At 38.8% G+C, this 16,124-nt stretch overlaps 1 protein-coding gene across 1 annotated transcript in view; it reads left to right on the forward strand.

Annotated features, from left to right (window-relative positions):
• Window positions 1-16,124, forward strand: part of LOC150091193 (integrin alpha-9-like) — a 295,920-nt gene that overhangs the window by 116,002 nt on the left and 163,794 nt on the right. The window contains exon 5 of the mRNA XM_090389494.1: window positions 15,325-15,401. Coding sequence (XP_090245620.1) covers window positions 15,325-15,401 — 77 coding nt within the window. The remainder of the gene's footprint in view (window positions 1-15,324; window positions 15,402-16,124) is intronic.

Genomic DNA, 16,124 nt, shown 5'->3' on the forward strand with positions numbered 1-16,124 from the left:
GAAAGTGGGGACAGTCCACTAGCAAATGGCGAATGGTCAGTTGAACTTGCCATGATGTGCATTGGGGAGCACTGTCATTATTTAATAGATACAGGTGAGTGAGGTGTGTATGCCCAATCCTTAGCCTTCCTAAAATTGTTTCTTCTCGTCTATTTTTCCGGAAACTGGAGAGCCACAGTTTTGGTTCTGGTTTTATTTTGTATAGTTTGTTTCCTGGATAACCTCTCCAGATCAGTGACCATCTATTGTAACATGCTTTACGAATGATATGTTTGAAATCGGAGTACGGAACTTGACAATTCTGTAAAATATTGGTATCTGGTTGTTTGGCTGCAAGATCTGCTCTTTCATTACCTGCTATACCAGAATGCCCTGGTATCCAGCAGAATGTCACAGTTTGGTTGGTCTCATTGCACACAAGTAATTTGGAATGGATTTGTTTGATAACAGGGTGAGGGAGGTGCTATTGCTATTTATGGCAGAGACAGCACTGAGGGAGTCAGTGTATATTAAGGCAGAAGAAATCAGAAGTTGAGTAATGTGATCTAGGGCCAAGTTAATAGCATAAAGCTCTGCAATGAAGATACTGCATTCTACAGGTAATGAGATAGAAGCAGTGAATGAAGGGAAGATTGCCGCAGCGCCTACTTGGGTCTCAGTTTTTGATCCATCAGTATAGATCTTACAGGCCTGTGAATTAGAAGCAGAATGAGTTTCATGTAATTGTGCGATATTGAAGGGAGACAAGGTTTTCTTTCCCCACTGTTGGAAATAATCATCATAAATTGCACGGATATTTGTCCACGGTGGATCAGGCGGTGTTATGTCCTCATATATATTGCCGATTTCAATATTCCACGTTTGAGTTAGTTCTTTAAGTCTAAGTGCAGCAGGTCTGTTTTCATTTGGTTTGCTATTGAAGAATGACTCCCATTTGGTATTGTACAGACATCTCCAATTCGGGTGAGAGGGAAGACTGCTAATTTTTGCGGCATACATCAAAAGCAATGTTTTCCTCCGAAGATGTAAGGGAGGTTCGTGGGCTTCAATGTAAAGGCTCTGAACTGGGGAGGTTCTGAAAGCCCCTAGAGAAACTCTCAGAGCACTGTGCTGGATCGTGTTCAATCGCTCTAAAATAGTTTTCCTAGCAGAGTCATACACTGGGGAGCCATAGTCTAAACGGGACCTGATGAGAGCTCGATAGAGATGGATCAGGGTATGCCGATCAGCGCCCCACGACATAGATGACACACACCGGAGGATGTTCAATTTCTTCAAGCAGATGGTCCGAAGGTAGGTCACATGTGCTTGAAAGTTTAGTTTCCTATCTAGCACTAGGCCAAGAAAACGGACAGTGTGAGTAAGAGGTATTGGCATGTTATTAATCTTTAGCTCAGGATCAGGATGAAGTGATCGTAGTTTGCAGAAGTGTGTAGTGGTGGATTTCTGTTCAGCAAGACGTTATCCATTGCATAAGGTCCAGGTTTCTATTTTGTATAGAGCATTTTGCAACTGTCTTTCGATAGTATTCGTACTTTGTGATTGGCAGGATATAGTGAGGTCATCTGCATACATATAAATTTGAATGGTTTTTGGAAGATCTTCCAATATTTTGTTGACTCGAATCGCAAATAGGGTAGCACTCAGTATTGAACCCTGCGGGACACCCTCTTCTTGAATGTGAGTTGCTGACAGCTCGTTTTTATATCGGACTTGAAAAGTGCGTAATTTTAAAAAGTTCTGAATGATTTGAGGAAGATAGCCTCTCAGCCCCAACTGATGCATATCTTTAATAATGCCATAGCGCCAGGTAGTATCGAATGCTTTGTGAATATCTAGGTTGACCATCACTAGGTGCTGTTTCATGACGAAGGCATTTCGTATGTTGCATTCAAGTTTTACAAGTAAATCTAGGGTGGATCTGTTTTTACGGAAGCCATATTGGTGATCAGAGAGAAGATGCTGGGAATCTAGAAACCAGGTGAGCCTCTTATGTACCATCCTTTCAAAGATTTTGCCTAAACAGCTTGTTAATGATATCGGTCTGTAGTTCTGGACCAGAGTGGGATCTTTGCCTGGTTTTGGAATAGCACAAATATGGGAATGCCGCCAGGACAGAGGATAAGTATTTTCTGAAAAGATACGGTTAAAGAATATTAATAATATGCCAAGGTCAGATTCACATAGATGCTGCAACATACTGTAGTGAATACCGTCTGGTCCTGCTGCACTATTTGACGATTTACTTAAGCATTCCTTCAGCTCGACGAGAGTAAAAGGCTGGTTATAAGGGAGTGAGAGTCTAGTTTGAAAATTTAATTTTTGACGTTCTTCATTAGTTTTAATGCGTTGGAAGGATGTCACATAAGAGGATGAGGCGGAAATGTCATAAAAAGACTCTGATAGCGCATTTGCTATATCATTAGGGGAAGATAGTTCCTGCCCATTCCATTGTATTATTGGTGATTGCAACGGTAGAAATTTCCCATTGAGTGCTCGTATTTTTTTCTAAATAATTCGAGTGTCAGTATTTCTGTTAATGGATGAGGCGAAGTTAGTCCAGGATTCATGTTTTGCTTTTTTTCTAATCTGTCTCGCTTTAGCTCTGAGTTTTTTGTAGACAATTAGGTTGGCGGTAGTTGGGAATTTACGAAAGTGGTTCCAAGCTCTGTTTTTATCACGCTTTGCTTTGGAGCATTCTTCATTCCACCACTGATTTTGGTGTACACTCTTGTCCAGGTTAGATTTTGGGATGGAAATTTCTGCTGCAGATAATACGTGGCTGGTAATGTGGTCAGTTACGTTATCAAGATTCTGTTGCTGTACATATTGCTTTTCAAATATAACACAACTGGAATAGGTTTTCCAGTCTGCTTTTCGGAAGTTCCAAGAAGTACGGCCTTTAGGGTATGACATGACCTGTGTTTGAATTGAACTGATGATAGGGAAATGGTCACTGTGGAATGGATCATTTAGCACTAACCATTCCATGCTTGGAAAAAGAGATGCTGAACAGATGGATAGGTCTATGGCGGATGTAGTACCAGCAGGTAGTTGAACATGAGTTGGAGAACCAGAGTTTAAAAGAGTCAGGTTATGGTTATCCAGGAATGTTTCGATTAGTTTGCCTCTACCATCCATGGTGGAGGATCCCCACAATGGATGGTGACCATTGAAATCACCAAGTAAACAGACGGGAGGCGGAAGTTGCGTAATAAGACTGTCCAGTTCAGTCTGGGAGCAAGGATAATTCGGTGATATATAGATGGATGCAAGTGATAACGATATTCCCATTGCTATCCGGACTGCTACAACTTCTAAGGAGGTATTTAGTTGGAGATGTCTTGAGGGAATTTTAGATTTCACAAGTATAGCTACCCCACCACGAGCAGGAGAGTTAGAAACCCTGTCTCGCCTAAACATAGTATAGTTTTTGATTTTGACCGAAGCGTGTGGTGATAAAAATGTTTCTTGTAAGCATGCACCTACTGCATTAGTTTGAGTGAGTAAATCACTGAGGTCGTCTATATTACTGCGTAATCCTCGACAGTTCCATTGTAGGAATTTATTCATTGGTTGGATTTGTTTGAGGAAGATTGATCTGACTGTTTTTTCTGGGAAGGTTTCTGTCTGCTTGGTTTTGGTTTCTCATTTCTGGGAAAGATTGGGCGTCCTGTATCCATGATGTCACTAGCATGTAACTCTAGTACTGTGTCGTCATCTTCTGATTGAACATCAGTTTCCATGTTGATATTTCGTGGCTTCACCTTTTTCTGATTTTCAACGGTAGTTGATTTTGTTGTTTCGGGCAAAGTTGAGATAGCATCAGTTGGGATGCTGATCGGCGTATTGCTGGTTTCGTTGACTGTAGGTTTCTTATTGCATGATAAAACAGTTTTGGCCCAGGTGGCAAAGGAAACTCTCGGTTCTATGGACACATCTGTTTGAGTTGCAGCTGAGCGGCTGGTTCTAGTAACAGATGCGTATGATCGGCTAGGAATGGTTAGTAGCACTTGCTTTCTTGCTTCAGGGTAAGTGACTTTATGTTCAACTTTATATTTCTGGATTTTTTTACCTGTTTTCCAAAGGTCACATGCTTTAGAAAATGCAGGGTGGTTTTGCTTACAGTTTGGACAAATAGGAGTGGAAGCTGTACAGTCTTCTTGAGAATGCTCCTTGGAACCACAAAGAGGACACACAGCATCGCCTCGGCATGCTGTTTGAGAATGACCGTACTTCTGACATTTAAAGCAGCGAATGGGGTTTGGGATGTAAGGACGTATCTTACAATTTAGGTAACCTGCTTTAACAGAAGATGGAAGAGTTGGAGTACTGAAAGTTAAAATGATGGACCTGGTTGGTAGTAGGTTGCCATCTTTTTTAGTCATGATTCTCCGTGCATGAGTCACTTTTTGTTCACTAAGCTCTTGTATTATTTCTTGTTCAGAGACATTTAGTAAGTCCCATTCGCTGATGACGCCTTTAGAGGTGTTCAGGGTGTTATGTGGCGTAACTGACACTGGAATGTTGTTAAAGGTTGTCAATTTTAACAATTTTTCTGAGTGGCTTGGCTTGGAAGCTTCAATTAGAAGGTCTCCAGATTGAAGACGCTTCACCATTTTGGGAGATCCAACAACCGATTCTAAACATTTCTGTATTAGAAATGGCGATAACTTGCCTACAGGTTGTGTGGATAATGAGTGCATTATTAGAAATGCTGGAATATCTGCACTCTGTTTTTCAGTCCGCTGTCTCTTCGGACGATTCAAGTCATGCTCTGAATCAGAGTTGACAGGTCTGGAGCTCGTGGGCTCTAGCGGTGGATATGCATCACAATCCATCGTTGCTCCTTTCAGCCCTGGAAGAGGGAATTCCTTCTCCCAGGTTACCGACCCCGCCACGTGGAGGCAGGAGCGGTGCCAACCAGTGACCAAGCGATCAGCAGAAGAAGAGAGCAGTACGTTGCTAGCGATGGCAGTAACGTTGCTAGCGTTGAAGCAGTGACGTTGCTCAGCGAGGGAAGCAGTAACGTTGCGAGCGGTCAGCAGTGACGATGCGAGCGGTGGAGGGTTTATGAAAGCACTAGTACTCACTCTAGGAAAAACGCTAGAAAACGCACTATAAAGATCGCTTGGGAACTATCGCTTGGCACTCGGGGCCCGAAAGTGTTGACACTAATGATATTAAGAGTAGAAGAATTGAGAACTTACTTAACAAGAACAGGGCAATGTTGAGGAAAATTCATGAATTAGGATTAAATTTGAAAGGTCTGCAATTCTGTCTAAACACAATAGAGGGAGTACACGATGAGAGCTTTGTCAGCCAATTTGGCCTCGGAGAGAGAGAGAGACTGTGCAAGGCTCATGGGGTAGAATTATTTTTACTAATCTGTGCTTGTTTACAGTAGAGACTGCTTTTACAGGGTTGGGACACACTTAAATAGAAGTGGGTGCAAAAATATTTGCTGATGCTACCAACGCAGTGTTCGGTGGGGTGGAAAACTGTTCACCCAGGGGGTGGGGGAGAATACACAGACTAATGTATTAACTACAGCCACAGGCAGAGCTGTAAGTGATTCTTGTACTTAATCTATAGGAACATGCAGCAGCTGGGAAAGCATTGTGGTATGGATTTCAAAACCTGCTGGGGGCCCCTCATGGAACCAGCAAATATGTGGGCTGTGTTAGGGTTATTAAGAGTAAAAAGAGTTGCATGTATGCTAATGCTAGGAGCATAGTTAATAAATTTGATGAATTTGAAGTACTGGTCAAGTCATCAAATTTAGACATTGTGAGGTTATTAGAGACATGATGGCACTCAGATAAAAGAAATTCAGAATATGAATATGCAGAATAGACTGTGTACACATATATGTCATTTTCATTTCATTTCATTTGGATGAACTATTGGCAGCCGCCTCCATGCTCCCACACATATGCACCTTGTTCTAATCTGTGTATATCAGCAGCTTAACCATCATCTAGTTGGTTACAAAACATCAACATGGAGACCCCCCATATCTACTGGATGTAGATTGGATATCTACATCCAGTAGATTTTGTCCAATCTACATCCAGAATTGGACAAAAAATTGGACAAGAAATTGGACAAAAAATTTCTTCTTACATTATAATAGCTCGTAGTTTAGCTCGATCTTCTTTAACCATTTGAAACCATCTGGTCCCTGAGAGCTATCCTGCTTGAATCCAGCAACCAGGTCTTCATAGTAGGGCACTCTACCAGTTTCAATGTCTTGATCTTCAAACTCCAAGACCACATCTGTAGCCCTGGAATGCATACTTTATCTCATATGCCTTACTTAAAGGTCATCAGAGCCATGCTTGGGTGAGGAATCATCACCTTCTGTGCCTTCTTCAATTGCTATTCTTTCCAAGACCTACTTGACTTTACATTCAAGTAGGTCTATTGGGATCCACATTTCTAGGTCCAAGACCTACTTGACTTTACATTCAAGTAGGTCTATTGGGATCCACATTTCTAGGTCCAGGATCTTGGTTGACAACAATCTCCAAATCAGAAATCTTCTCTAGCTTCTTTTTCACCTAATTTTTCAACTCTCAAACGGGCACATTCTCGGAGCCTTCAATCCATTGAGCAGCTTCCTTAACCTCTAGTGACTTAGTAGAAGTAACCTTTGTTACTCCTCAATAATAGTGTTTCTAATCTGAGCCTTTTCCCTTTCACCTGAGGCATCATAGAGTGTTCAGATCTTAGGGTTTCATTCAAGGGCACTTTTGATTACAGAAATGGCAGAGAAGATAGGAGGGGCCAGTTATGCTCTTAGTTTAGAATCATATAAAATCTAAGGAAGTGCATCTAGTTAACATGGGTAGTCAATGCAATGTTCAGTCAGTTTGGTGTGATATATATTAAAGGAAGCAGTAAAGGAGATAAGCAAACCCTTAGCAATAATTATGAACATATCTTTGGATTCAGTGGAGGTCTGTGTGGATTGGAGATGTGTGAATGTATCTCCAATTCAAAGGGGATGAAAGAATGACATGAGTGATTGCAAACCTGTTAGCTTTTCTTTTGCTGGGAGAATAAATAAGTCACTGGTTAAAGAATTAATTCTGAGCCACCTGGACAGGAGTGCAGTTATAGTGCAGATTTCTTAAGGGGGAATCTTGTCTGACCAATTTTATTGGATACTATGATGCCATAACAAAGGAACTGGATGCAAAAAATAATGTTGATATCATATACTTGGATTTCAGGAGAGCTTTTGATAAACTCATAAAATCTAAATGTAACTGTCAATAGTAAATAGGAATTTTTCCAGCAAGAACAAGGATATAATTATCCTTTTGTATGAGACAGTGGTTAGGCCACAGTGCATGTATGTTGTAGAAATTGGGGCAATGTGGCATTAAGCTGAAGTTGCTGCTATGGTTAAAGGAATGGTTGAGTGGGAGAAGACAGAGATTGGTTATCAATGTTGTAGAAATTGGGGCAATGTGGCATTAAGCTGAAGTTGCTGCTATGGTTAAAGGAATTAACAGAGTCCACCAGGGTTCAGTGCTTGGTGCATTATTGTTTTCTGTACTTATTAATGTTGAAGGTATATCATACTAAATTTCTATGTTTACAGTTAATATAATTGATGGAAGGATGGTTAATAACAGTAATCAGAGTATGCTACCACCAAGATCTAAAAAAATTAGGCGGATGGGCTGTAAAGTGGCAGGGTGGTTAATGACAATAATCAAAATATGCTACTGCACTAAGATCTAGAAAAATTAGGCAGATGGGCTGTGAAATGGCAATTGAATTAACATTGACAAATTAAGGTACTTCATATGGGTAGCAGTAATCCCAGATTAACAAACCAACTCTGTGGTACTCAGGATAGTGGAAAATGAAAAAGACCTGGGGGGGGGGTAATTGTGCAGTCAGATAGGAAGTTCTCTGAGCAGTGTAGACATGTGAAAGTGTTTTTGTAATGGGTGCCAGATGGAATGTCATGGAATGGAACCTGGAATGTCAGTTCATCTCTGTCTCGTATCTCTGTGAAGAACAGTACAACTGTAGAAGGGTCAGAAATGAGTAATGAATGTTTATGTGTATTTATGTGTGTGTGTTCTGTTCTGACCTCTTGGCTACCCAGAAGTATCAGTCACCTGGACCAATAATTTCTGGGTAATCGTCCACACCTCGGAAAGGTGGACTAGTCCATGCAGACAGACTGCATTGCTGAGAGAACATCATGGGATCCCTACCTAGTAACGGGCAGGTCCACCTTTCGCCCGGATAAGGGCAGTCACACGGCAAGGCATTGAGTCCACTAGTTCAGTGGTGCGCAAACTATGGGATGCGAACCCCAGAGGGGTTGTGGATAAATTAAAGGGGTTGTGGCAATTTTTAAATAAAATTAGTTTTTATGTACATGAAAGACAAAAAAACCTGTTGTTAATACTTTTTCAATACTGTCAGTGTAGAGAGAACAAATGAACGAATGAATACGAATGAACCCTATTGCCACTCTTTATTTTTTAGGGTGATTTCATGTGTGACGCAGGTGGCTTTCTTACTTATTGTGCTTGTGGATAATTTGCTCACTGGCTATGGACACACAGAAAGCAGCTGACTAGTGTGATTTCTCAGTATTACTCAATTGCTGAACCGTAATTCCTCTAGCTCTTAATTCGTGCTTCCTACAGCAAAAATTTCTGAAATTGCCTAAAGGGCAGAGGTGCGAATATGCTGTGGCAGTAAATAGCAAGTCAGTTACATGCACGCTTTATTTTGCTTTGTCATTTGGTGCTTTCACGTCAACTTGGATGTGTTTTTCATTCTTCTGCTACCTTTTATATTATCGTTGTTTTTGAGAAGAAAAAAATATATACCTTTTTATATATTTTACCACTGACAATTGGGTAATCAGAACCAAATGGTCGAGGAGTGACGACAATAATGTTGCTACATTTACATCAGAAGCTGAAAGGGTAAGAAATATAGCATGTGAAAATTTGGACACTAACATTATTTCAAGTGTAGTGCAACTACCAATTTCTGGTAGAGTGCCATTATATTCCAAATCAATAAGAATGAAAAAGAATAGAAAATAACAAGAAGAATTTATGAAGTGCGGCTTTACTTGTAGTGTTGTTGATGATGAGCTACGTCCTGCATGCGTAATATGTTACAAAAAACTGGCTAACGAAAGCATGAAATCTATTAAATTAAAAAAGACACTTACATACGAAACATCCACAGGTAATGAAAAAAACTGAATCCTTGTTCAAAAGACATGCCGTCGCCATACAAGGTCTGAAATTTTTCATGAAGAAACACTACAGTTCTTTGTAAAGCTTTTAAAGCATCGTTGGAAGTTTCATATTTAATAGGAAAAATTTTGAAATCACATACTATTGCTGAATCCCTTGTTCTCCCTGCTACAATAAAATTGATTTCAATTATGCATGGAGAAAAATACAGCAATGATTTAAATACCATTCCTCTATCCAGAGACACAGTTATCGAAAACAACATAAAATTCAATTTATTAAATCGATTGAGAGAAATTCCAATTTTTGCAGTATAGTTAGTTAGTTAGATTAATTCACAGATATTTAAAACCTTGCTCAACTTATTGTATGTGTCAGATACTGCTATGAGGGAGATATTTTGATGAATTTTCTATTTTGCAAAGCTTTGAATGGAAGAACGATGGGTGAGATTTTTGATCCTATAAATATTTTCTTTCAAAAAATATTGTGTAAAGTGGAACAACTGCTTTGTGATTTGTACTGATGGTGTGGCTGCATTATCAGGATAAAATAAAGTTTTAAACGGCAAAGTAAAGGAAATTGCTCCAAATATAGTTTTGAATCATTGCATTATACAGTACATAGGAGGTGCCTCCATAGCCATGTGGGAAGGAGCAGCAGTGCATAGCATATGCTTCTTGATTAGACCGGGGTTCGAGCCCATCACCACCAAATACGGAGGATGCGGAAAGGTCAGGGAATGACCACTGCATATTCCCGGAGCAATATGGCCTTAGTTGCTAATGCTCCTAAAAACCAAATAACAAACAACAACAGTACATAGGGAAGCATTAGTAGCAAAGGAAATGCAAACTGATTTGTACGAACTTTTGAAAGATGTGATAAGTGTGATCAACATTATTAAAATGTAGAAGCTTAAATAGCAGACTTTTCACAATGCTTTGTAATGAAATGGGATGAAATGCTTCTTTTAAATATGAAAGTGGGGTGGTTGTCCAGTGGTAAAGTATTGTGACGTCTTTTTGACTTCAAATATCAAGTTAAATTTTGTTTCTATCAGATAAAAATCGGAACCTTGCTCAATTGTTTACAAATCAAAAATGCCTTGGAAAACTTAGTTCCCTTGCTGATATAGTTGAAAAACTTAATGATTTAAATTTAAGTTTTCAAGGACAGGGAACAAATACATTAATACTCAGTGATTAAATATAAATTTTCAAAGGGAGGCTTAATCTTTGGAAAACTGAATTTGAGCATAATAATACTGAAATGTTCCAATGCTTTTCTGATTTTGTTATAATATTTTACACTTTAGGGATATCATTGCCACCCACTCAACAATGCTAATTAAGAATTTTTCCAAATTATTTAATGTATCCCCAGAAAAAAAGTTGTATTGGATTTGCGAACCCTTTGCTTTTGATATTTCTTCATGTCCCAAAATTATTTATTCGTTTTCTGAATTACCATTCAGCAAAACGAAAATCTTATCAAACTGTCCTCTGATGAAGAGCACATAATGCTTCTGGTGAAGCATTATGTGCTCTTTTCAAGACTACTTGGGAAAATTTTTGGCATTTTTTTTGAGATGAGTATCCAGAATTATTGAAATTAGTGATACAAACATTGCTACCTTCCAGGTCTACATATTTATGTGAGGTTGGTTTCTCAAAATTAACAGCTATAATAACAAAACAGCGTTCCAGACTTGATTCAGAAGATGACATGAGATTAGTAATTTCAAATATTGCACCAAATATTATTGGTTATCCAGCTCATCCTTCTCATTAATTGTTTTGTTTTGTAATTGTTCATTTTTCATTGTTTTGCAATCTTAATTGAATAAGAATTTGATTTGTTGTTTTTGCTGTATTTAATTAAAATATTAAACAATTATTTCGTGTGTAAATTAAAAAGGACACAATTTTTTTATTCCTCTCTCAGTATTCGAATAAAATTTTCTACTACATAATTTATAAAATGCCATTTTTCTACTCAAAAAATCTGGTCATCCTACCTCAGGGTTTACATTGAGGGTCGAGTTAATTTTATATTTAATACAGGGGGGGGGGGGGTTGCCAGCGAAATAAGTTTGTGTGCCACTGCACTAGTTCACGAAAAAGTTCCACAGGTATTTACATTTATGTTTGCTGCACAGTGGCCCATAATTCCGTTGCATTCCTGGGTGGAAGATCCAAAGTTCAAACGAACCTTTCCACAGCATCCCAGAGATGCTTCACAGGGTTCATGTCTGGTGAACGGTTACCATTCCATGGTGGTAAAATCTGCAGAATTCTCTTCGAACCATGTTCTAGTCACCATGGCTCTGTGGAGAGGTGCATTGTCCTGCTGGACGAGTCCATTGTCCTGTGGATGCATAGTGACCATAAAGGAATGCAGATGGTCTGCAAGGATGGACACATAACTTGGACTGTTCAGAGATGCATCTAGGCTTAGCAGATGTTCCAACGTGTGCCAGTTGAACATGCCCCAGACCATTGTGACCATCCACATGCCTGAACAGTTCCTTGTTGACATGACAGGTGCATAGCTTCATGCAGTTTCCTACAGATATATGCCCTCCTGTCCGCTCGAATAACTGGAAATAGAACTCATTGGACACCAGGAGACCTGTCTCCAATCATCCAATGTCCAGTGCCGATGTTCTTTTGCTCAGTTGAGGCATAGAGTCCTGTGTCATGGTGTTAGCAATTGGACTCTGGTGGGACGGCAGCTCCCATAATCTATTGCGGCTAATGATCACCTGATAGTCTTGGTGGAGATGTTTCTGGCGGCTCCCTCTTTGAAGTTGGTGGTGATTTGTGCCACTGTCACTCTCTGGTTGGCAGAAACAATGCAAGACAGACATCGACGGTCACATTCATCCACCACCTTTCTCCACTCACAGTGCTGTCCACGGTGAGATGTAATTCTGGAAATGGCGTATTCCCCGATACACTCCTGATACTGTCGAACGGGGAGAGTGCAATTTCTGTACGACCTCTGCGATAGAGTGACCCATGCGTCTGGCACCCACTATCATCCCTCTTTCAAAGTCAGTTAACTCACAACGTTTATCCATACTGACATCGAATTTCCATCTATGTGAATGCAGTGATGCAGTGTACCTATATTATTATGAAAACAACAAGGATTACCTTTAATTTTTGATATAGGAAGCTTCTTTTCCAGCCAACTCTCGTAGTCTAACACGCTAATAATTCTTTGGGAAGGCGATATCAATTTTACAAAAAATGTGGGATATCTTCCCCACTGTCAGTCGGGAAGATGTCCCACAAGGTCATATTTATAATGGAAATTGCACTACCTTTCATCATTATCATATGTTCCCTTTATAAGAATTAATTTTGAACGCCTTCGTGATATTTTTCTAAAGCACGTTTATGGAAGTCAGGACCAAAAAACAATAAAAACAATTTGCACTTTCTGATTTATTGGGCTTTTTTGTTAGTGCATCTAATTATAAACTGGTAGTAAACTCGATTTTATTGCAATTGCGATAATACCGATAACTGCAATTGTGTGGATTTTTACTCTATTATGGTGAAATGTGTTCCCCTTCACTGAAATCTTCACTCATATAAAAAAAACTTTTCAGAAACTTCTCTTCATTCCTATTTACGTATTACAATGATGAAGGGAAAGTGACCAATGAAAACTGCTAGTGGTGGTAGTGCCAGGAAATGAAACAAAATTCATTTAGAAATGAAGATGAAAATGATTAAGAAGTATGCAGCAGGACAAAGTTTGCCCTCTATTAAAAGGGAATTAGGTCTCGCAGCTTCAACAGTGAATACTAATTTATAGGACAGTGCATGTATAAAAGAACATGTCAAAGGATCAATGCACTTAACATCAATAGCGATCACAAAACAGCATTCAGGTGCTATATCGAAGATGAAACAGCTGTTAATAATATGGATGGAAAATCAGATTCAGAAGCAAGTGCCCCTGAATCTAATGACCATTCAAGCAAAAGCAACAAGTATTTATAAAGATATTAAGGATAAGTATGGCGAACCCCAACCCAAGTTTGTGGCAAGTAACGATTGGTTTAATAGGTTCAAGCATCACGCTGGTTTCCACAACGTTAAAGTATGTGGTGAAGTTGCCAGTGCCGATTCTGCAGCTGCAGAGAAATTTTGTGATGTGTTGGAAAAAATTATTGATTTAGGCAGTATTCAATGCAGCAAATTTTTAATGTTAACGAGACTGCTCTGTACTGGAAAAAATGCCGGATTGAACATACATCGCCAAAGAGGAAAATACAATGCTAGGTTTCAAGGCATCAAAAGATAGGACCACGCTTTTTATTGGGACTAAAGCAGCGGGAGATTACCGATTGAAACCACTGCTTGTGTACCAGTCTGGTAATGCTCATGCATTTAAGGGCATCAATAAAGCCGCCCTACCCGTGCATTTCCGATCGAAACAGACAGCATGGATAACAATCTCTTTGAGGATTGATTTAAATGCTGCTTCATTCCCAGGGTTGAAAAATATTGTAAAAACAAAGATGTTTCTTTCACGATTTTGCTTCTATTAGATAATGCTTCTGGACATCCTGTGCATCTGGATGGTTTCAATTTGAACGTGAGAGTTATATTTCAACCACGAAACATGACTTCAGTCATCCAACCTATGGATCAGGGTATTATTTCAAATTTAAAAGCATACTATTTACACACAACATTTGCTCAGGCATTGTCTGCAGTAGACAATGAGAAAAATTTTATGCTGAGAGACTTTTGGTAATCTTACAATATTTACCACTTAAACATTAATAAGGCCTTGGTGGAAATTACTAAAAGTTGTTTAAATGGCGCATGGAAGAAATTATGCCCAAGGCACGTAAAAGACTATGGAGGATTTGAAAAAGATGAATCACATGAAGAGGTTACAGATAAGATTGTAAAGGTTGCAGAGCTACTTCAGTTGGAGGTTGATGCCAAAGACGTGGAAGAGTTAGTAGAGGAAGAAGAGAAGGAATGTTATTCATTAGATAGAGATATCTAACGAATAACATATTGACTTGCAGGCAGCAATAGTGAAAGAAGAAAATGCTGACGAAGCTCAAGATGAACCAAATAAGCAGCTGAGATGCTTCATCACCACCAGAGAGATGGCAATTCCAATGACAATGGCATTTCCTGAAATCTGAGGTTTGAGAAGGTGGATCCTGACAGCGAACGATTCTTAGAAGTTAACAGAGGAGTGAATGATATGCTTGCTTGCTACAAAGAAATCTATGATGAAAAGAAAAAAGCCACAGTCCAGTCATCCATTAGTATGTTCTTTTGTAAGGTTGAGCAGCTGACCCCTTTTAAATCTCCACAGCCCTCAAACCGCTGCAGCGGCGTACTTATCAGCTGAAGATGTCGATTCTGGCAACAATGCTCGAGAGGTAAAACTTACTGACATTATGCCTTTCTCCTCTCTTTTTTTGTAATTTTATAATTTTGAAAATTTTTTAAATTGCACGCCTTTGTAATTTTTCTTGCGCATGAGATAAAAAATTGAATAAATGCAATAAATAATTCTATTTATATGTTCGTCAAACATTTCTTTTTTGATTCAATCAATTCAGCTAGCACAGTTGCAAGTGCTGCGCAAACATGGGGGTAATTCCCCAACTTGCTTAGCGTTCTGCGAAACGCAACCCTTACATAAGTCGGGGAGTTCTAGTAATTCATCTTAACCTTTAGGATATTAACAGTCTTTCACAAATCTACTAGACTTCTTTTTCTACTTTCCACACCCTTCTAATTACTGGCACTTTGTGTAACTTTCACATCCATTTATGCATACTTTATTCAATATATTAATACAAATTTATATATACTCTTGCATCTTTTAATGCTCCTTTGCACTTTTAGGTGCATCTGTCATACCTGATTTATTAAAATTTTTTTTTCAGTGAAACCATTTCATCAACAGAATACCTCTTCATCATATGTAAATTTTTAAACATTTCCTTTAAGAGGTTACATTTAATATGCATTTATATATATATATATATATATATGAATAATGTTACTTAATTTTTTTTCAGCAAAACAGAGCATTATTCCTCCTGGTATTTTTTATTATGCTTTTGGTCAAGCTGGCTTTGCTGCTGCATTTAGTCATGCAAGTATCTTTTGTCTTTATTTATAACTGAAGAAAGTTTTAACAAATTTCTTAATTTTTGTCTCTTTAACTTAGCCTATCATTTGTTAAGATTTATATGTACCATAAATATTTCCTAGACAAATGCACCGGTGCTTGTCCAATCCCTGAAGTTAAGCAGCGTTAGGCACGCTTAGTAATTGGGAGGGGGACCACTTGGGAATACTGGGTGTATTTGATTTTAGGCCTGACATAGCTGAGTGGACTGTGGTTCTAGTTCATGACTGCTAAATACGATTAATGTTTGTATTGATGATTTATTGTAAACTCCACTGACCTGGTGGTCGAACTTGAGTACAAACAAGTGTTCTTAAGGATTTACATGACATAGTAAATCTAATGTTAAGTTATTGACTTTTGAAACAAGTCATTGCTGTTTGTATATGCATATCTTTAAAAGTAAATGCTGTATTAGCTGTGTGCTACATGTCAGGTGTGGAATATTATTCTGATTTTTCTGCTTGTTGTGATAGTGGAAGAGAAAGACTAGGAACTAATGTATTGTAAGGACAATATCGGGTGCTTAATAAAGGGCAGAATGAAAATAAAAAAGTCCTGATACTTTCTGCAGAAGAAGCATAAAAACCTGGCTAAGATGGATTATGATTTAGGTGTGCATATTGATCTCAAGAATTCCATACATCACACCAAATCTCTGATCATAACAAAAAAAAAGGGGAATGA

The sequence above is a fragment of the Mastigoproctus giganteus genome, chromosome 1, assembly GCF_048544385.1.
Source record: "Mastigoproctus giganteus isolate SK-2022 chromosome 1, ASM4854438v1, whole genome shotgun sequence".
Lineage (NCBI taxonomy): Eukaryota > Metazoa > Arthropoda > Arachnida > Uropygi > Thelyphonidae > Mastigoproctus > Mastigoproctus giganteus.